The following is a 23156-nucleotide window of genomic DNA, read 5'->3' on the forward strand; positions in this document are numbered from 1 at the left end:
CCAAGTTATGATGTTTGGTAGATCAGATGTATTAAACGCATATTCAACTTATGAGATTGTCCATGACACTAGGTTTACTGAGATGGAACCCCATTGTAAGACAGAAGCATCTGCAGAAATGTTTAATGAGTTGCCATCTAAATGACAGGTGTTTTGTCTCCAACCACAGACTTTCATGCACACAGGTTTGCTCTGTGCATCAAGAGTTTGCTTTGAGGAGAAAGAGAGAAAATGAGAAAAATGGGGAAGCAGGTGTGTTTCCCAGCACAAACAGCCAGGTTTAAAAACTTGGAAATTAGATAAACATTAGCACTGACAATCCCCCAAGAAGTGAATGGACAGTATTACAACCGATATTTAAAAACCTGGGGTTTTAGAGGAATTTTTTGGTGGTCAAATTTATACCTTGTTCCTTTGACGGTGCCAATGTTGGCGGCCCTTGGCTGTTGGCTCTCAGTCAATCGCTGCTTCATAGTATGTTCCCTTCTCCCTCCTCCTTGTCACACAGACAGAATGGGAACACCCCACAGCAGGACTTCAGTGACACACGTTCATGATTCAGTTCTGGACCAAGCTGCAGCTCAACTGGGGTGATGGATTTCTTGTGCTCCATCAGGGCATCAGCCACCGTGCTGATCACCAAGTCATAGAGCGGCTCTGTGTCACTTGTCAGCGGGGTGGACTCGGAAGGGTCTCGGGAGAGATCGAACAGCAAGGGAGGGTCATGGTAGGTGACATTTTCCCCTGCACATTGACAAAGTAGGGTCTCATAGCAGGCCTGAGCTCCTGGAGGCTGGAATATGGGTGTCACATAATGAACCTTCCACACTGCTTCACCTGGGGAAGAAGAGACACATCAGAGAATCCAGACTAGGTGTCCATTGATTTTGTCTTCTTCTGCCTTCTCAAGCAATTTTGGGTCTTTCTCTTTGTCCATGTGTTAACTTATATATCAGTCAATCTTCAGAACATTATCAGAACATCACAAGGCCCTAATAAAATGATACACACTACCAAATTGATATTATATTTCTCCTTAATTGAATTTATTTGGGTGGTCTTGTTTGATAAAATTATACAGGTTTCAGGAGTATAATTCTATAAAATATCATTTATATATTGTATTGTGTGTTCACCAATCCAAGTCAAGACTCCATCACCATTTATCCCCTTTTACCAACTTCTACCTCCTCCCACCCCACTTCCCTCTGCCAACCACCATGCTGTTGTCTGTGTCCATGAGATATATACTTTTGTATTCTGTTTAATCTCTTCATATTTCTCCCCATCCCCCAAACTCTACCCTCTCTGATGGCTGTCAATCTGTTCTCAGTATCCATGACTCTGTCTCCACTTACACTGGTGAGCAGCCCACTTGATCTTCAGTAGATGAGTGGATCAAAAAGCCGAGGTACATTTACATAATGGAATACTAGGCAAACATGAAAATAAACCTTACCTTTGGCTACAACATGGAAAAACATGGAGAGTATCATGCTAAGTGAAATAAGGCAGTCAGAGAAAAACAAATATCGTATGATTTCACGTATATGTGGACTGTAATGAACAAAATAAACTAATAAGGTGTTTCTCAAAACTGATATTTTGAAAAGTCATGTCTCTGACTTCCTCAAGTAGAGCACTCTGAGAAACTTTCCAAAGAATGTATGTTAATTGCCAAGCCTACACCAGGAGGACTGGGCGAGGGGATTTAAAAGAAGAAAGCAGGGAGAGTCTACAGAATGGACCATACTTTAGCCATCTTCAGGGTGCAGGGCAGGTATACTTACTGTTCTTTGGGTGCCATCGCGCGGCGTGGAGAAACTTAGTACAGTAGTGAAACAGAAACTCATGCTCAGAATGTTGTACCTTCCCCTGAAGCAAGGGCATGAGGTTTCGGCCATCAATCACCCTGGAGACACACACAAAGAAGGTCAGTCATGGGATCTGAGCCACCAGGCTGCCTGAAGGAGGCTCGTGTGTTCCATGAAATTCCCTGGGCCCAGAGACCAGTGTCTGAGAATGTAGGAGCCTCCATGCATGCTCTCAGGGAGAGAAACACAACTAAGCTTCCACAGTGAAACAGCAGGTGTGAACACGTACTCCATCGAATGAGCATTGTAGTTGAGGCCACAAATGCTCAACAGTTCAATCAAATTTTCATTCCCAATAATAACTACCCTGAGTAAGGGAAGTAAGGGATTGAACAGAATCGGTACAAAACTATACATTTTATCTTCTGACCCAAAATGTATCTTATACCTTATATTAGAAAACGATCGTGATAAAACCTACGTCATAGTAGAAAATAGAATAATAAGTCACCCTTAAAATCTCAGACAATTATTTTTATGACTGTGATTGGTTTAGTAACTTAAAAATTCCATTAGCAATAACACTATTATTTTTTTTTAATGAAACTTTTAGCTGAAATCGATAAATACTTTTCTCAGTAGAGATCTCTAGTCAGTTTTTATTTTATAAGAACCATCCATAAATCCTACTTTTGGCTGAAACAAATGATTAGGAATGTTGAAAAGGTCTCATTTTTGTTTTAATTAGCTTTTAGATCCAACTTTTCCTCAAAATTAGATCATCTCTATTAAATAAGAAAGAAACGTTAAAATAACTTTTTGAGCTTAAAAAAGATACGAAAGTCAGTTCAATCTATCAAATATCCTTATAAAACTGTTATCAATGCAGAATCAAAAAATTGGATGCAAAACAACCTAGGTCAATAGTTACGAGGGAGTGGAACACTGCAATAGAATGAAATTTAAACTATTTGTGATAGAGTTCAAAATATCCATCGAATGTCCTATCACCATCTCAGCCTTCTGGACCTTGAACACCAGATATTGGAAACTTATTTTTTATTTTACGTGGATGAGTCGATGAATGCACTCATAGTCTCTTCTCTAAGACTTCCTGTCTCTATCTTCTTTCCATTTGAGGTACAACGTGTCTAAGATGGGCCACAGAGCTGTAAAACTGATGCCTAGTGTATGAATAACGCTCAATAGACACAGCCATATACAAAGGTGAAAATTACCAGGAGAGTGGGGGAAAAGTATACCTGATAAAATAGAGTTTATCTCCTTGATCTGAATCTTTCAAAAGAAAAATAAAAGAAGCTCCATTCACAGATTATATGACGTCACCTGTCCTCAGGAACAATCCCTCCTGACAAAGCTGCTACAGTGGGTAGGATATCCATCAAGCTTGTAGGTTCCTCAATCACTTTGCCAGCTGGCAATTTTCCGGGCCATCGGAAAAGTCCAGGCACACGGATCCCACCTTCCCAGCCTGACATGCCTTTCCCGCCTGCAAGGCAAAGCAATAATGCTTCAATTAATACAGTCACTGTGATGAGAGTGTTTAAATGTAATTTAACATCAATAGTGTCCGTGCCTGCTCAGTGCCCACCATGTGCAGATACCTGATGGGGTCAGCAGTACATGTCTACCACACCATGTTTTCTCATGCAGCTCATAGGGTTTTGCTCAAAGGTACATTCTCAGTGAAGACATTATTTAAAATAATGATTTTAAATCACCTCATGATTTTTCTTTTTTATTTCCCCCCATCATTCTGTGTTCTACCTTCCTCTCGCAATTACTACCTTCTAAACTATGAGGTCATTTACCAATTCATTTTTTTTTTCTGGTGCGCCTCTTTGGATGAGACTCTAAATTCCATGACGGTGGAAATGAATATGGGATTTTTGCATTCTGAGTCCAGCGTGATGAAAGACTTTGAAAGGAATAGTATAGGTAGGTGTTAATTTATTGTCCAAACTAGAAAATTTAGTGAGACAAAAAGTAGGAGGTGATAAATGGACACCAGGATTGTTCACATACAATAGAGTATTCTTGAGCCAACTAGGAGGAATGGCCATCCTACAGTGTTAATGTATTTTTGTTACTTCATTGGTAGATGGGAAGCTAATAGATTCTATGGAAGGTAACCTTACAGGGTTATTTGATCATAAATTCCTAACTGAGCTGGTCATGATGGGTTGTCAACCAAACCCAGTATTTTGTATAGTGAAAGGTTTTAAGTGAGCTTTGCCTATTGTGTTTATGTATCCAGCTTAACAGCCTCTGAAATACCAAAAGTAATGCCACTTGAAGGGGGTGTGAACCCTCAAGAGAGCATCTAATCTTGCTATCTATACTGTAGCCCAATCCCCACCTTGCTTTCAATAACCTGCCTTATGCTTGCTTCTTGATTTTAAATGGATAAAAAAGTTGCAATTGCGACGTTGATCCAAACATATGTCATCAGTTTTGTTCAAATAAACCCTTATAAGAATTCTGTACAGGTTTGGACATTTCCAATGTTGACAGGTTGAATTACTTGAAACATAGTTTTAATCACAATCTACTCAGACATGGAGATATTATTAACGTTCTCATGAGAAAAACTATAAAATTTTCTTTATGAATTTGTTTGCTTCCTAAGCACACCCTTTTGTTGTGCAAGGCATATCTACAGACCTTCACCTCTTTAGGTCAGGAGATGCAAAGACAATCTCATTTATACAGAAATCATAATTTTTACCATGTGCAAAACTATACAATGTATATTTGAATGAGTAATAATTCATTTACCCCTACTGAACACTTTAGATTCTCTTTAAGTTTATAGGTTTAAATGTACTGAACAGGTTCTAGGTTGTCTTCTTATAACATCAGGATACAGTTACTAGACCACATCAAAGTGGTGGCTGATGGATATATATTCATGAACCACTTGTCACTCCATGACATGGAATTGGTAGGTGTGGACTTTGTTGTGAAACTCGAGACAAGCTTGGCCAGATCTCTAGAAAAGCACACCAATGCTTTCTTGATGTCCAAGGAGACTTGGGTTTTTGTTCTTTGTATTCTCTTTTATACCATAGTTTTTCTTATTCTATATTCTATTCATCATGTAGATGAAATCAGTGATTAGATATTCAACAGATTTAGCTACTGGCTTAAGTCATCTACTTATTCTAATGCTCTTTAAGATCATAGGATGATGAAGGAGGCAATGTCTAGAGGGTTCCTTTAAAATGTTGGTAATTTAAGGTCAATATCCTAGGAGTTCAGCCCAACACTTTATTTTATACCAAGTGTCCGATAAAATAGTCCTGTTGAGCCTGTTATGCCTCATTCATCTCATGTTTCATGCCATGGATTTGTATTACAATGAGCAAATCAGACCCCATTCACAAGGACACCCCTGGATTAATCTTCACTCCTCACCTTTGTATATCCCATTCCATCCACCAAGCTGGGTGTGGCCCAACCTTGCCTCCAAATGGCCTCCGTGGTCTGATGCAAAGAAGACCAGTGTGTGATTCCTCAGCCCCAGATCATCAATGGCAGCAAGAAGTTTGCCTGAAACAATGTAAAAAGGACCCACAACATGAATGACCTGATGATCTTTGGGCATCTAGGTTAGTCCTGATATGAGCACATTTCTCTGGTAGTCATTGCAAAAATGTTTCTCATCACAGTTGCCCCGAACCTTACTCTTCAAGAACATTGTGTGAATGGACCTGTTTCTTCACTTTCCCATTATCATCCCATGTTGAAGAAGATTGTGGAAAATTAAATGTGCAAATGGATTCCTTCCTATGCTGATACTGACATTTATACTTTCCAGCTGTATGTAATTTAGCTCTTGATCATTTCTCTTTTAAATATCTCATGTTCCTGTTGTTGATTTCTAAGTACTCTTTATTTATTTAGGAATGAAAACGATGCCATGTGGTCACTAATATTTCCTCAGGGTGCAAGGCACTAGGTGTGCTATTTATGATATTTTTTGAAATCTAAAGACTTTGTCTTTGTCGTCACTTCTGTGGTTTTTACCAGCTCTCTGTCTAGATCTAGAGAGAGAAACTTAGTATTTCATGTAACTTTCTTCTAGGTTTGCTTTTGTTTTCATTCAATGTTCTCAACCTGTATGGAAAAGTATGCAAATTGAATTAGGAAATGATTGTTTTCAAGCTGCTGTTATCAAATGACCACAAGCTGGGGGACTTAAAACAGCAGAGGTTCTTTTGTTTCTCAGAGTTGCGGAGGCCACAGGTCCTAAATCAAGGTGTTCGCATTGTTGGTTTCAGTCTCTGTCTCTTTGTCTCTGTCTCTCTGTTTCTCGGTCTCTGTCTCCCTGTCTCTCTGTCTGAGGTTGTATGGAAGAATGCTTCCTTCCCTCTTCCGAGCTCCAGAGGGTGGCTGTCCATTCTTAGCATCAATCTGATCTCTGCCTCCATTGTCACATGTGATCTTGGTGCCGTCCCATGGTTAACACCTTTCAGTAAATATAAATATATGCTAAAATAGTATATGTACATTTCTAACATCAACTGAAATCTTTACAGGTTTATATATGAAGTACATTTATATGAGTATTAAGTATTTATTGTGTATTACGCACATTATAGAAATTTATAAATGTATAGTTTGTGGGTGTGTTTCAGTAGTTGCTGGACAGGTGTTTGTAGGCTTTGCATGACCACTGTCTACTTAGTTTTAGAAATCTCTCTAGATATTGAGAATAGAAACAAGTCAAACTAACTTGACTTCTCCAAAAACGATCATTGTTGATGTAGTGGACACAGGAAATGATGGTATGTATTTCTAAGATGGTTTTGCTCATCGTTGGGTCATTCTACCTGCCCAGTAGAGCGGTCCGAGCATTCCTGTGGTCCTTACACATCTCACCCCCGAGTCCCAATTTCAACCCTGATAACCTCCTGCCGACAGGTCCAGAAAACACTCTCTTCTAGACTCTCCATCTGTGGTTTCTCCTCCTCATGGTCAACACTCATCCCCTATTACACATTCTTGAGAAACCTGCTCTGGTCATGGGAACGACTGAATTCTGTCCATGAAGGACACGTGACTCATGATGTCCTGAGCTTTTTTCCTCTGTCTGGGGCAAGACAGGTCACTTCCATTAGAAGCCTGTAGCTGAGTTTGGGAAAGTAAAAAAAGAAGCTGGAGACATGTTTCTGGAACATTCTAGACACCTAGGAAATGATAGTGGGTGAGCATCTGAGAGGCTGTCAGATGCTTCATCAAAGTCCAAGGCTGTTTTCCTCCATCTCTGCCTGTGTCTTTTAGCCCAACAAAAGCAGCCCCTGAGGTAGAGAGTAAGGGGACCTGGGTTTCAGTCTTAGTCATCTACATGCATCCAGTTACTTGAACCAACAGGTATCTTGTGGTTTAGTGTCCTCATCAGTTTAGGGGCACAATGACCATGATGGACATGGTACCTGTCTCCTAGTACGTTCATGGGGATTCATCCAGAACACCCATGAAACAGTGTGTGTCCCAAAGAAAGAACCATGTTTCAAAGGGTTTATTCAACAAAGAGATCATCATCCCAGAGCCTCCTTCTCACATAACTGGTGAGAGTTTCTGGGTGTCCTAAACTACCGAGCTCAGACGTGTTCACCACGTAGTCCTGCCACGTACCCACATAGAAGTCCATCTCCTCCACGTTATCCCCATATAAGCCGTGCTTGCTGGTGCCAATGAAGTCCTTTGTCGTGGGGCAAGGCGAGTGGACATGAAGAAAGGAGTAGAAGAGGAGGAAGGGTCCTTCACGGTGCCTGAGAAGACATCAGTCAGGTTGCTCTTGACTTCTTCTGGGAATACGAACCACATTGTTCCCTGACACACGGACACGGTTCCCTTTATTTCTCTCCATGACCCATGGACACACACACAAATGGCAGCCCCTTTGAGACAGACTTCTGGCCAGAGTTAATTCTAGGATCCTCCAGCATCTGGACTATGACCCTAATTTTGGGGTGATACCACCTGTCAAGTGCCAGCACATGGGTAGGTCATACTGCACTCAGAGGTCATGCAGACTTATAACTCAAATCGAGCTCTGCTGGGAGCACTTTCCCAAGGATCACAAAGGCTCAGACTAGAGACACACCCCAAGACACCCAAGAGAAGGTGTTGTTGGTGTGGATACTTAGAAACACCTACACTTTTGCAATTTGAGAGCACGCATGAACAGAAACATTTCAGCAACATGTGCATACACTTTTAATGCCCTTGTGAGTACACAGGAAGGAGGTTGAGCCCCACTTCAAGTCCTGACAATCTTTCCACAGGGTGGATAAAGTCTGAGCTAAGCAGGGCAGCATACAACAGCATCCCAGTGTTGGGGGATGTTCTGCTCTGTCAGATGAGGTACCAAAGTGTAAAGAATGAATGAAAAATAAACTTTAAAATAAAGTGCACCCTGGTTTACTAGGTTGAATGGTGTCCTTCCAAAACCACCCACATAGAAACTCAGAATGAGATATTACCTGAATGTGGGTCTTTCAAGCTAGAATTACTTATTAGAGGTTGTACTGGGGCAGGGTGGGCTGAAAATCAACTGGTGTCCTTATAAGAAGAGGGTTGTTTCAAGGTACTCAGACACACACTGATTTTTTAAAAATAAAACTCATTCTCTGATTGTTTCCTGAATTAAAAAATATTACCTTTACCTTTCAAAAAACGAAATCGCCTCCTTCACCATGATGGACCCTGCTCTTGCTGCCTTCATGGGCTGCTCTGTAATTTTGTGCTCACGCATGAGGATGCAATCCCAGTACAGAGAAGATGTGTAACTGGATAACCAAGAGTAGCTCAGGAGACAAATAAGAAGAACCATGAAGAGGATGAGGGACCAGGGAACCCAGATCAAGCGCCTCAGTTTCCCTACAGTGAGGGTGAGCGCAGCCACGAGGACCAGCTGCACAATGAGCCAGACTTTGTGGTTGACGGCTAATTCCGTGTCCCGTGAAGGATCCGGCCAGCAAGGCTCAAAGAGAGTGAATGGCATGCCGTAGAAGTAATCAAACCCATACTTAGACGGATGGTGGCAGTGGTCATTTCTGAATCGGCAGTTTAAGCCCTGATGCCATTTCCCTGAAATTAAACACACACAAATAACACATCACACACTCACATATCACCAAGACCATGTGACCAGTTTGCATTGGAACCAACAAGCAGATGCACTGACATGGAGTGGCTAATATTTTTTTTTTTCTTAAAAATCAAAGATGAACATAGACTCCCTGTCTTCTGTCCTTTGGTTGGCAGCAGTATGTCTTAAGTTCTGGTTGTTAGTGAACAAGTAGGATGAAAAATAAAGGGAGAAAAAACAATTAATTGTGTGTTTCTAGCAGGGATGTGAGCTGGGCATTTTCTCATTTACAGAAAGAAAAAGTCAGCCACAAATATAGGTGATGATGGAGCCAAGATGGAGTACAGATGAAGGATAGGTAGGTATGTAGACATTAGGCAGTGAGAGGGAGATGATAGAAAGTAGATGAATGAGTGAGTGGATGAGTGAATGGATATATAGATAAATAGTTAGAGAGATGATTGATAGAAAGATGATAGACAGATAGATAGAAAGATACATACATAGATGATAGATAGCTAGATGATAGCTAGACAGATAGATAGAAAGATAGAATACATAGATGATAGATAGATAGATAGATAGATAGATAGATAGATAGATAGATAGATGATAGATAAAATAGATGATAGAGGATAGATAGATAGATGATAGGTAGACTCATAGAAAAATTACAGATACATAGATGAGTGGTGGACAGATGGATGGATGAATTTATGGGTGGATGAAAAGATTGATAGATATATAGGTATACAGATGAGCTAATAGGTAGGTAGATAAATAAATAAGTGTTGATTATAGCCAGAAAGTGTTAATTATAAGTAGAGAAAACTTAAATGATACATGATGAATAAAAATATCAATACTGAATGAATGGGTAGATAGATACAGTGACAGATAGATGATAGATATGATGAAAAGGTGAAGATGAATAAATTGGGTGTGTGGGTGAATAGATAGATAGATAGATAGATAGATAGATAGATAGATAATGGATGATAGATGATAGATAGATAGATAGATAGATAGATAGATAGATAGATAGATAGATAGATAGATAGAATGGATAAATGAATGAATGGTTGAATTATGTGTATGGGTGGAGATAGATGATGATGATGATAGATGATAGATAGATATAGATAGATAGATAGATAGATAGATAGATAGATAGATAGATAAATAGATAGGATGGATAAATGAATGGATGGTTGAATTATGTGTATGGGTGGAGATAGATGATGATGATGATAGATAGATGATAGATAGATAGATAGATAGATAGATAGATAGATAGATAGATAAATAGATAGGATGGATAAATGAATGAATGGTTGAATTATGTGTATGGGTGGAGATAGATGATGATGATGATAGATAGATGATAGATAGATAGATAGATAGATAGATAGATAGATAGATAGATAGATAATGGATGATAGATAATAGATACATAGATACATAGATACATAGATACATAGATACATAGATACATAGATGATGGATGATAGATGATGATGATAGATACATAGATAGATAGATAGATAGATAGATAGATAGATAGATAGATAATGGATGATAGATGATAGATAGATAGATAGATAGATAGATAGATAGATAGATAGATAGATGATAGATATGATAGATAAATGAATGGATGGTTGAATTATGTGTATGGGTGGAGATAGATGATGATGATGATAGATAGATGATAGATAGATAGATAGATAGATAGATAGATAGATAGATAGATAGATAATGGATGATAGATGATAGATAGATAGATAGATAGATAGATAGATAGATAGATAGATAGATAGATAATGGATGATAGATGATAGATAGATAGATAGATAGATAGATAGATGATAGATAGATGATAGATAGATAGATAGATAGATAGATAGATAGATAGATAGATGATGGATAGAGATCAATATTGGAGGATGAACTAAGCATTAGGAATAGATGAATGGATATTTGACTGGAAATCCAAGGGTCTCCTACTAGTTCATTGATAAGGGATTGATTCAGTAAAACTTACCACACCTTGAAGACAACCAAATATCCACATGAATCCTACTAGCATTCAACTGCGAGAATATGATCATGTGTATCTACAGTGCGTTGATAGTTACCTGCACACAATTAGGGCCACATCAAGAATGCATGGACTGACCTCACCGAGCACCTGAGGGGATCCGTAGATGAGAGGTTAAGGCTCCCAGAGGAGGTTTCTTCTGTTCTAAAACGACACTAAGATGTTCTTCTTTCCCCAGGTCAAATCAGGGACAAAAGTAAAGGGACATAAAGTAGCATGGCGCTCTCATGACACACAAACTCGATCCGCTCAAATAGGGGCAGCAGCTTAACTGCCAAAGGCCGTCATTAGTTTATTCCGTCACCGTTGGCATCAGGATGAGGAAATCCACGTGGCTCATTTCAATGAGATAAAGAGGTGAGCGAGAGAACAGGTGAGGCCCAGGGATCCTGCCCAGTTTGATTTTGTTGAGCAACCATTGCTTACAACACCTCCTGTGTCTCTCAGCAAAGAATCAAGTTCTTTGTCTCTGAAAATAACCAGATGGTTTATCCTTGGACTTCCCTTTCACCTGTAAATGTTAATGTTTCTATCAGTGTGTGAGGCTGTCTCCCGGGAATGAAATGAGCCAGACACCATGATCATTGCCACAAAGACACACCCCGGTTTTTTCCTCTGAATTAACCTTCATGAGCAGCTGGAGAAAGTGAGGAGCTGAGACAGAGGAATAGTCTGGAAAGGACCACATGGAAACTTTCTGAGCAATGTACTCAGTCATTATTTTTCTTTGGACAATATGTAGAGGTTGCAGACATTTTTATGGAAGCATCCTGGCTTTCCATAAAAAGCTAGTGATGCTAACACTATGTATATGCCCTAAGGAAGACTCATTTTGTGACTTAAATTATGTCTCATAATAACGTGGAAAGAGAACACCATCATACATTTTTATCATAGGACATCTTTACACAGAGCACTTGGGCAATGACACAAGGTGGTGCAGAGACATGTGGGATGAACATCTGTAGAGACCTGGTGGTTAGGAGGGAAGGGTCTTTCGTCATCTCTAAGCTACATCTGAAAAGAATGAATGGGGTCATTTACACAAAAGTGCGTGTTTGCGCTCGCGCGCGTGTGTGTGTGTGTGTGAAGGATGCTTTGTAACAGCGAATCTCAGCTGAGCAAGCACAATGGTGACAGAGACTTCAGGAGGGTACAGAGACCAACCACTACTTACCGATAATTCCTGTGCTGTATCCTTGCCTCTTGACTAAGTCTGCAAAGGTTGTTTCATTAGTTGGGAGTCCACCAGGGACGCCAAGGGGGTTGAGGACACGTTTAATTCCATTGGAAACCATTCCTAAATGTAATGTGAAACAAAGCACACATACACACATTCAGTAGGTAATTGTTTATCAGGTGTTGAGGGAGAGAGTCCTCCAGACCTCAGAGCTTAGAAGGTGGACAGATGAGGAACCCAAAAAAGAAGCCACTGTTTAGGGGAGAAAATTATGTTCTGTAAAGACAAACTCACACTGGCCCAGAACGTAAAACCCTTTACACCCTGAGTGCCCATACATATGACACCATCAAATATACCCAAACACACCATCCACCTTCAACACACAAGTGCTGATTGAACATCTAACATGCTCCTGCCCTCACCTGGGGAATCTAAGCCTCAGAAAACATCAAAAAATGAAATCTTATGAGAATGTCAAACAATAGAATCTACTTCTGTTTGTAGGACAGGTGTATAAGCACCATTCCTGCCTGTAACCCAAATTTCAGACATCTGGGAAGAGTAGGCGCATTGGTTTTGACTCTTTTCTGACCAAAGTTGACGTCAAGTAGGTGAGGACCAGTCATCTTGAATCGAAAGTCCTGTACTTAGTGGAAAAGAGACAAAAGAAAGCCAACAAGGTTTTGAAAGAGGCAGTAATGAAAGAACACCCCAAGATAGCCAACAGATGACCCAGGCGAGCTGCTGAAACTGGGGGGACTTGGCTCAGTCTCACTGGGAGTGATGCCAGGATTTGGGGTACATTGTCTGTAGCCCCTTGAGCTCCCCAAACGTATCCATCCTGGCTTCCTTCCAAAATAGGGCCGAACCTAAAACAGTGTCAGGGTGTGGACACAAAATAGAGAAAGACGGGGCAAAGCAGGTAAAAGGAACATCATCTATATCAGATGAAATCAGGAGCGAACTTCAGGCAGGAACTCTCAGAGAACAAGCTCCCTTTGTTCCAAATTTACCCAAGAGAAATTACATTTTGTCACTGTCCCCTATACATGATACACATCTCTTTCTAAAACAACAGTTTACATAAAATGGGCAGCAAGGGGAAAAAAAAAAAGTCAAACACATGTACATATGAAAGTGTAAAAAGAGAGTAAATTATTTAATGTTCACAAAACCTGATGAGTCTTTTGAGCCCCTAAGGCCAATGCTGTCAACCTCAGGGGTACTAAAATTAATGACCCCCTGAAGAACTCACCTTTAAACACCTAACTGAATGACTCAGCTATTTGACTTCTAGATATGTCCTCAGGAGATTCAAAAGATTAGTTCACACAAAAAATGTCCAAGACAGGCCTGTTGATAGCAGAACTACACTTAAAGTGGAAAGGGAAAAGCACCCCCAGTAGTCTGTCATTGGTGAGCTGATATACACAATGTGTCCCATCTGTGCCCTCAGTGTGACCATTAAATCTGGGATGTCCTTATGGAACCTTTTCATGGTAGCCAGGTTTGGTGAATTATTCCCTTTCAAGGCAACCTCTCATTTGTGTCCTGGGGTAAATAAAGACAATGACTGTCCATGGGGCATTCACAATAAAAAGCCAGCATCTTGGCAGAGGGAGGGCAGACTGCTCTGGAACTATGTGGAGAAACTTGGGATTTGGAGGGCACTGAGAGTTTTTTGCTGAATCGCTCCCTCACAGGAGAGTAGAAATCTTACTCAAAGAGTCCCTTCCCAGAGCACCAGGGAAAAGCAACAGCCCCTTCCTCAGAAATTTAACACCACCCAGCTGGGCCAGAGAAATGCAAATTGAGGCTCATTAACAACCAGCATCTGCCCCACCCTCTGGAAATCCTCATACTCTGAACACCTGAGGGAGTTTTTTATTCAGCTGAGGCTACAACCCAATGCTTATCAACTAAGACTAATAGCCTCCAAGAAAAAACTAGTGGATGACTGAACCTTTCCTTGGCTTGAAAATCTACCCACAAAAGTAAAACTTGAGAGTGGTGTATAACGTGCGTCCTCTCACACTTATCCATATGAAGTAGAGAGAGCCACAAATAGCAGAACACCAACACCCACAGGGAAAATTTGGCAGGCTCCAAAACCCAGTGAGATAGCCAAAATGGTGAAACAAACAAACAAAAAAAACCCAAATGAAAGAACAAGAAAATTCTACTGAAGATGATATAAATGAAATGAAGTTAAGCAAGTTATCAGATGTAGAGTTCAGAGCAATGATAATGAGGAAGCTCAACAGCATAAGTAAAGAGCTCTACACTCTTTAGTCATGAGTAAAGATAGAAAAACATTGAAACCAACCAACTGAAAATGAAGAATGACATAGCAGATATAAATAACGCATTGCAAGGAATAACCAGCAGAGCAGAGGAAGATGAGGACTGAATCAGTGAATTAGAAGACAGGGTAGAAAGAATCACCCAGTCAGAAAACCAAAAAGAAAAGAAAAGAAAAAAAACAATTAAAAAACAGGACGACAGCATAAGAGAACTGTGGGACAACCAGAAATGGAACAACATTTGCATCATAGCACTTCCAGAAGACATAAATGAGCAAGGGTTAGAGAATATATTTGAAGAAATAGTGACAGAAAACGTCCCTAACTTGTTAAAGGAAAAAGGCATTCAAGTTAAAGAAGCACAGAGAGCCCCAAGTAAGAAGAACCCAAGCAGACCCACACCAAGACACATAGCAATTAAAATGTCAAAAATTAAAAATAAAGAGAGAATCCTAAAGGCAGCAAGAGATAAGTAACAGGTTACCTAGAAAGGAAACCCCATAAGGCTCTCTGCTGACTTCTCAACAGAAACACTACAGGCCAGAAGGGAGTGGCATGAGGTAATCAAGGTCATGAAAAACAAGGATCTGAATCCAGGACTACTCTATCCAGCAAGGCTATCATTCAAAATAGAAGGTCAAATAAAGGGCTTCCAAGACCAAAAAAAAAATAAAAATAAATAAAAAAGGCTAAAGGAATATATTAGCACCAAACCAGCAGAGCAAGAAATGTCAAAAGGACTGCTGTAATTAATAGTAGAAATAGGAAGAAAAATAGAACCACCATTTAAAAAAAATGGCAATAAATAAGTACATATCAATAATAACCTTGAATATAAATGGATTGAATGCTCTGATCAAAAGACACAGAGTAGCTGATTGGATAAGAAAGTATGATTCATCTACATGTTGTTTACAAAAGACCCACCTTACAATGGAAGACTCACGTAGGTTGAAATTGAAGGGATGGAAAAGAAAAAAATCTTCCAAGCAAATGGAAAGGAAAACAAAGCTGGGGTAGCAATCCTCATATCTGATAAAATAGATATCAAAATAAAGACCATACTAGAGACAAAGAAGGTCACTACATAATATTGAAAGAATCTATCCAACAGAAAGATATAACCTAGGTAAACATATATGCACCCAATAAGAAGCACCAAAATATATTAAAAATCTTCTGGAGGACTACTAAGGAGACATCAATAGCAATACAATAATAACTTCAACACTCCGCTGACATCACTGGATAGATCCTCTAGACAAAAAACTGAACAAGGAAACAGAGACTCTAAATGATGTACTAGATCAAATGGATTTAATAGACATCTATGGAGAATTACACCCCAAAATTGCAGATTTCACATTCTTCTTAAGTGCACATGGGACATTCTCAAAGACAGACCACATGTTAGGACATAACCTAAGTCTCTACAAGTTCAAGAAGATTCAAATCATATCAAGCATCTTCTCAGATCACAATGGCATGAAACTAGAAACCAATTACAGCAAAAACGCAAAGACATTTGAACACATGGATGTAAATAGCATATTAAACAATGAATGGGTTACCAAGGAGATCAAGAATGAAATTAAAAACTTCCTGGAAACCAATAAAAATGAACACACAACACAAAATCTATGAGACAAAAGCAGCAAAAGCAGTCCTGAGAGGGAAGTTCATAACACTACAGGCCTACCTCAAAAAACAAGAAAAATTTCTAATTGACTATCTAACCTCACAACTTAAAGAACTAGAAAGCAAACAAAAAGAAAATCCCAGAGCAGGAAGAAAGAAAGAAATAATAAAGATCAGAGCAGATATAAACAACATAAACACCAAAAAAAAATTTTTTTTTCAAAAGATCAATGAAACAAAGAGCTTGTTCTTTAAAAAGATAAACAAGATTGATGTATCCTTAGCTAGACTCACCAAGAAACAGAGAGAACCCAAATATACAAAATCAGAAAAGAAAGAGGAGAAGTAACAACTAACATCACAGAAACACAAAGGATCCTTAACACATATTATGAACAATTACATACCAACAAATTGGACAATCTAGGTGAAAGTGACACATTTCTAGAAACACATAGTCTCTCAAAACTGAACCAGGAACAGATAGAAAACTTGAACAGACCAATAGGACTAAGCAAATTTAAGATGTAATCAAGACTCTCCCAGAAAAGAAAAGTCCGGGCCTGGGAAGCTTCACAGAGGAGTTTTACTGAACATTCAAAGAAGAACTAACACCCATTCTCCTCAAACTATATCAAAAAATTCAAGAAGAAGGAAGACTTTCAAACTTGTTTTATGAGGCCAACATAATTCTAATTCCAAAACCAGATAAAGACACAACAAAAACGAAAAAACTACAGGCCAATATCCCTAATGAACATAGATGCCAAAATCCTTAACAACATATTAGCAAATAGAATCCAGCAATACATCAAAAAAATTATTCATGATGACCAAGTGGGATTCATCCCAGGGATGCAAGGCTGGTACAATATTTGAAAATCAATAAATGTCATACACCCCATAAAGAAAATCAAAGATAAAAACCATATGATCACATCAATAGGTGCAAAGCATTTAACAAAATCCAGCATCCATTTCTGATGCAAACACTCAGCAATGTGAGAATAGAAGGATCATATATCGACATAATAAAGGCCATATATGAAAAACCTACAGCCAACATCATACTCAATGGGCAAAAACTAAAAACATTTCCCTTAAGAACAGGAACAAGACAGGGATGCTCACTTTTGCCACTCTTATTTAACATAGTACTGGAAGTCTTAGCCACAGCAATTAGACATGAAGAAAAAATAAAAAGGATCCAAATTGGAAAAGAGGAAGTGAAACTGTCATTATTCACAGATGACATAATATTTTATATAGCTAACCCTAAAGAATCAATCAAAAATCTACTACATTCAATAAACAGATTTGGCAAGGTAGCAGGATACAAAATTAACATCAAGAAATTGACAGCATTCTTATACACCAATGGTGAACTTACAGGAAGAAAAACTAGAAGAAAATCCCATTTACTGTTTTGGTCAAAAAAAAAAAAAAATTAAGATACCTAGGAATAAACTTAATCAAAGAAGTAAAGGGCCTATTAGCAGAAAACTATAGGACATGGGAAAAAATAGAGGAAGATATAAAAAGTGGAAGCACATACCTTGTTCATGGATTGGAAGAATTAACATCATTAAAATGTCCATACTACCCAAAGCAATCTACAGATTCAATGCAATCCCCATTAAAATACCAACAATATATTTCACAGAACCAGAACAAATACTTCAAAAGTTCATATGGAACCAAAAAAGACCCCAAATAGCCACAGCAATCTTGAATAAGAAGACAAAGTAGGAGGGATCACATTACCAGATTTCAGGTTATACTACAAAGCCACTGTAATCAAAACAGCCTGGTACTGGCACAAGATCAGACATATAGATTAATGGAACAGAACAGAGAACCCAGAAATTGACCTGAGATATCATGGTCAATTAATATTTGATAATGGTGGCAAAAGCATACAATGGAGTAAAGACAGCCACTTGAATAAATGGTGTTGGAAATATTGCACAGCTATATGCAAAAAAAAAATTGAAATTAGACCACCAACTTACACTATATACAAGAATGAACTCAAAATGGATAAAAGACTTAAATGTGACTTGTGAATCCATAAAAATCCTGGAAGAAAATGTAAGAAACAAAATTTCAAACATCATACACAACAGAATTTTCAGATACAATGCCTAAGGCAAGAAAAACAAAGGCAGTAATTAATACATGGGACTGCATCAAACTAAAAACTTCCACACAGAAAAAGAAATAAGCTTCAAAATGAAAAGGCAACCCACTGTATGGGAAAGCATAACTACCAATGATACATCAGATAAGGGGTTAATTTCCAAAATATATAGAATACTCATACAACTCAACACAAGGAAGACCAAGAACCCAATTAAAAAATGGGCAGAGGAGCTGAATAGACACCTCTCCAAAAGGACATACAAATGGCCAAGAGACATGAAAAAAGTGCTCAAAGTCACTAATCAGAGAGATGCAAATCAAAACAACAATGAGGTATCACCTCACACCTGTCAGAGTGGCCGCCATCCACAAATCATCAAACAACAAGTGTGGGCGAGGGTGTGGAGAAAAGGGGACTCTAGTGCACTGTTGGTGGGAATGCAGACTGGTGCAGCCACTATGGAAAACTATATGATGTTACCTCAAAAAATTAAAAATTGAACTTCCATTTGATGCAATGATCCCACTTCTAGGAATATACCCTAAGAAGACTGAAACACTAATCAGAAAGAATATATTTACCCCCATGTTCATAGCAGCACTATTTACAATAGCTAAGATCTGGAAACAGCCCAAGTGTCCATCAGTAGACGAGTGGATAAAAAAGCTGTGGTACATCTACACAACGGAGTACTACGCAGCTGTAAGAAAGAAAGATCTCTTATCCTTTGAGATGATGTGGAGGGACCTGGAGAGCATTATACTAAGCGAAACAAGCGAAACAGGGAAAGACAAAAATCACCTGACCTCACTTATTTGTGGAATATAATGAACAAAATAAGCTGATGAACCAAATAGACCCAGAGACCTAGAAAGGAGTGTGGTTCACACTGATAGACCTCAGAGGAAGGGCGTGAAGGAATGGATGGAATAAACCAAAGAACTTAATCGCATGCCTAATCAATGAACGTGGACAACCATGCTGGGGGGTTGGGGGAGGCAGGATGGGGAGGAGGGTGTCTAGGGAGGAAAAAGAAGAAACATCTGGAACAAAATAAATTAGTATAAATTGAAAAAAAAAAAAAAAAAAGACAGTATCTCCAAGTGGAGACATCAGTTAGCCACACAAGGAGATCTGGGTCAGTGAGGAGCACAGGGAAGTGGAGGTGGATGTTAGTAACTGCACAGGAACAGGTGTGTTTGCACCTCGACCGGACAGCATGGTCAAGCCCAGGGTCCATGCCTCCTATTCTTACATGAATCACAGAGGGGCAGAGGCTTCCTGTTCACACACCTGATCGGATGGGGTACCTTCCCGTGAGAAAAGCAGACCGACTTGGGGTGCACACGGAGGCTGCGGCGATGTTCTGGTTCAGCTGCACCCCTTCTCTAGCTAAGCTGTCGATGTGAGGGGTCCTGGAAAAGGAGACAGAAGGAAAACTGAAGAAGGGGGAGTGAAGAAGAGACAGAGAGTAAGAGACAGAGAGAAAGAGACAGACAGAGAGAGAGAGAGACTTAGAGAGTGAAGAAAGGGGGAGGGAGAGAGACAGAGGGTTGGAGACAGGCACACACGCACACACACGCACACACGCGAACACACATGCACACACACGCACATGCACACACACGCACACACATGCACACACGCACACACACATGCACACACACGCACACACATGCACACACACACACGCACATGCACACACAGATTGAAGGTAAAAATCTCTGTAAACCTTGATTCCCTGAGCTCAGAGGGGGAGAAAAAATAACTACACAAGAAGCTCATTCTCTTTTTTTTGGAAGTTGTTTATTTTGCAGAATGGGTATAATATGATTCTGCAAATTATTTATATATATTTATATATACTGCAATATATATATATAATTTTTGACTGTCTCTGGCCTCATTAATTAAGGTAATGAGTCAGTAACCTCAACTATGGCCTTTTAGAGAGTTAAGAATGAATATTCGGTACATTCATGTCCTTTCTCTGCACACAGGTGACAAAAGCCCCATATGATCAAATATAAAATTAGCCCGAGATTGAAAGATAATAAAAATGTACAACCATACGGCTCATTATGATGAGCGGCTAAGCTTTGGATCAGGATGGCTCGTGTAGACAGTTTTTTATACCCCCCAGAAATCAATGAGATTTTGGCTCACGTTTGATTTTACTCTTCTTTCAGAATATCCATTGTTAATATATATTGCCTTCAACAGGTCCCCAAATTAGGGAGCATGACATGATTAATTCTGCTGAGTAAAAGTATACTCAGGGAAATAAGCCAGTCAGAGAAAGACCGATACCTTGTGACTTCTAATGAACAAAATAAACAAATAAACAAGCAGAAGAACAACAGACTCAGAGGCGGAGACCAGACTGACAGCTGTCAGAGGGGAGGGTGTTGGGGGAACGGGGTGAAAAGCTGAAGGGATTAAACAAAGGAAAACAAAACTCATGGACACAGACAACCATGTGGTGAGGACCAGAGGGAGGGGGTGGGGCAGGCAGCAGAGGGTAAAGGGGAATGAACGGTGATGGAAGAAGACTTGACTTGGGGTGCTGAGTCCCCAATACAACATCCGTGATAGTTTACAGAATTGCACCCCTGAGTCCCCTATAATTTATTAACCAACTTTATCCAGTATAGTCAATAAAAATGTAAAAATTATGTGTAAAAAGCAATGCTCATCCAAAGAGTCTACATCATTCAAGTCCCCCTACGCTCCAGGTGACTAGTGAGTGCTTTGTACATGGGAACTGACGGGCACATACTATTCCCTCAATGGATAGAAAATTAAGGCACCCAGAGGTTAGGTAAAGTGTTCAAGATCACAGAGCTATGCGTGCAAAATCAATACGTGAATGCACCCAATGCTAACTTTCACAGTATGTTGTTCTCGAAAAGACAGCCAACAGAATAAATTTGGTTTTGCCTGAAGAAGCTGTCATGAGCTGTATCAACCCAAGACTGATGGACGCACCTGATGGTATCGTTACCATAGCAGCCCAGGTCTCCAATCCCAAGGTCATCCGCCATTATCAGGACAATATTCGGCTTGTCATCTTCCGCCCTTTGGGACTGAGCCATGTTTACGAGGAACCACATCCAAGACAGGGACACCACGCACCCCCTGGAAAACAAGCACGGATTTTACCGGGAACACCCTCTTCTGAATGGTTTCAGGAGCTACATTCCATGTGACATCATCTTTGAAGACAACAGGGTCTTACAGAACACACTTTCCTGGATGGTTTGAGGAGCTACGTTCCACACCATCATCATCTTCTCTGATGAAACTGGGTTTGTCGGATACCATGCACATATCAAAAAAGAAGGGACAAAGTTTATGGATGTCCCTTTCCAAGTCCATGTCGGTCCCTGCTGTTGAATGGCGCTCACATTGGTCAAAGGCCGGCTCTCCTGGATTCTCAACCCACATAAACCAATCTGTTCCCCGACCCTTTATAAATACTCCAATACAACTACTGCTTCAAGATTGAAACTCTGCTTTGCCCAAAGTTTCCCCCAAAACTGGGAACCTCTTGAGGAGGACAGTTCTATGACCAGGGCTTGTTCTATGGACACATCATAATAATTGCAGAAATGCTTCTCATATGCCCCAAACTGATTGAGTTGCTTTTCTAGTCCTGTTTTTACAGCCCCTGGCTGAGTATCTCACTGGTTAGAGCGTCCTCTCGATATGTCAAGGTTTGGGGTTCAATACCTGGTCAGGGCATGTATGAAATTTAACTAATTAATGCATTAGTAAGTTGTTCAAGTCAATGTTTATTTTTCTCTCTCTCTCTCTTGTTCCTCTCTCTCTCTCTCAAACCAATAAATAAAAATAAAACAAAATAATGCAAGTGTATTGGAAATTGATCCTTTTTATTTGTATCACTTGCCTAAATGTCTCCTAACGTCTTTAATTGTAGATTGAACCAAACCAGGATATCCATGTAGACGTCAAGGAAGCATAATATTGATGCCTCGCTATGGGGGTGGATTCACAAATGCCACCAAATTGTTCATCAGCATCAATCCGTTGCACCGTGGTTTATCCTTCCCTTACCTGAGCGTCATCGCGGAGATCTGAGTACCTTCCTATTTTCTGTGGTCACACATACCAGGTCCTGGAAAGAAAAATATTATCTTTTTGTTGATTGAGTCAGCACTGATTGTGAAAACCTATCTCTCCCTCCTTCAACTAAAAACCGGTTTTCTGACTCTGTCATGCCATAAATCCTGGGATGTTCATTACTTTTCTATCTGGGCCCATTATCAAAGAGCTCAAGGTGTACCAAGGCCTGGCACAATCTTGCTCACTTATGGCTGAGTTCATTGGCTCAGTCCCTGACCCTAACCTCAAATGTGCCTCATGAGAGCCTAGTCCCAAAGGGCAGCAGAACCTAAGACTTCAATCTCAGCAAGTCCACGTGGAAGAAACTTGGGTCCCCTAAAATAACAAACAAAATAAGCTGATGAACAAAATTAGACTAAAGGAATCGATACCTAAAACCGACTGACTCATCGCAGAGGAAAAGGGTGTTGGCGGGACAGAAAGAGATTAAATATTTATATGCATATATATAGCCAATGAACACAGACAGTCCTTTGGTGACGACCTGGAGTGGAGTCAGGCTGGGCAGAGGGTAGAGAAGGGGGGGATTGGGGTCCATCTGCAATTGTGTCAACAACAAAAAATTCTGTCCTGTTCGAAAAGAAGAAGACAGATACCACGCGTGCAAAAATGACTAGTTGGCCCCAGTAATAGAACAATGGAGGGAAGGGAGGAAGGAAGGAAGGAAGGAAGGAAGGAAGGAAGGAAGGAAGGAAGGAAGGAAGGAAG

At 39.8% G+C, this 23156-nt stretch overlaps 1 protein-coding gene across 1 annotated transcript; it reads right to left on the reverse strand.

Annotated features, from left to right (window-relative positions):
• Positions 1-457: 457 nt before the first annotated feature.
• LOC118635568 (arylsulfatase F-like) lies at positions 458-22390 on the reverse strand. The gene is given in 10 exon segments (XM_036270198.1): positions 458-837; positions 1791-1912; positions 3162-3324; positions 5253-5387; positions 7476-7612; positions 8510-8933; positions 12213-12335; positions 19596-19717; positions 21291-21440; positions 22380-22390. Coding segments are annotated over 10 exon segments (1767 nt in total).
• Between the last annotated feature and the right edge of the window lie 766 nt (positions 22391-23156).

This window comes from Molossus molossus, unplaced genomic scaffold (genome assembly GCF_014108415.1).
Source record: "Molossus molossus isolate mMolMol1 unplaced genomic scaffold, mMolMol1.p scaffold_m16_p_2, whole genome shotgun sequence".
Taxonomy (NCBI): Eukaryota; Metazoa; Chordata; class Mammalia; order Chiroptera; family Molossidae; genus Molossus; species Molossus molossus.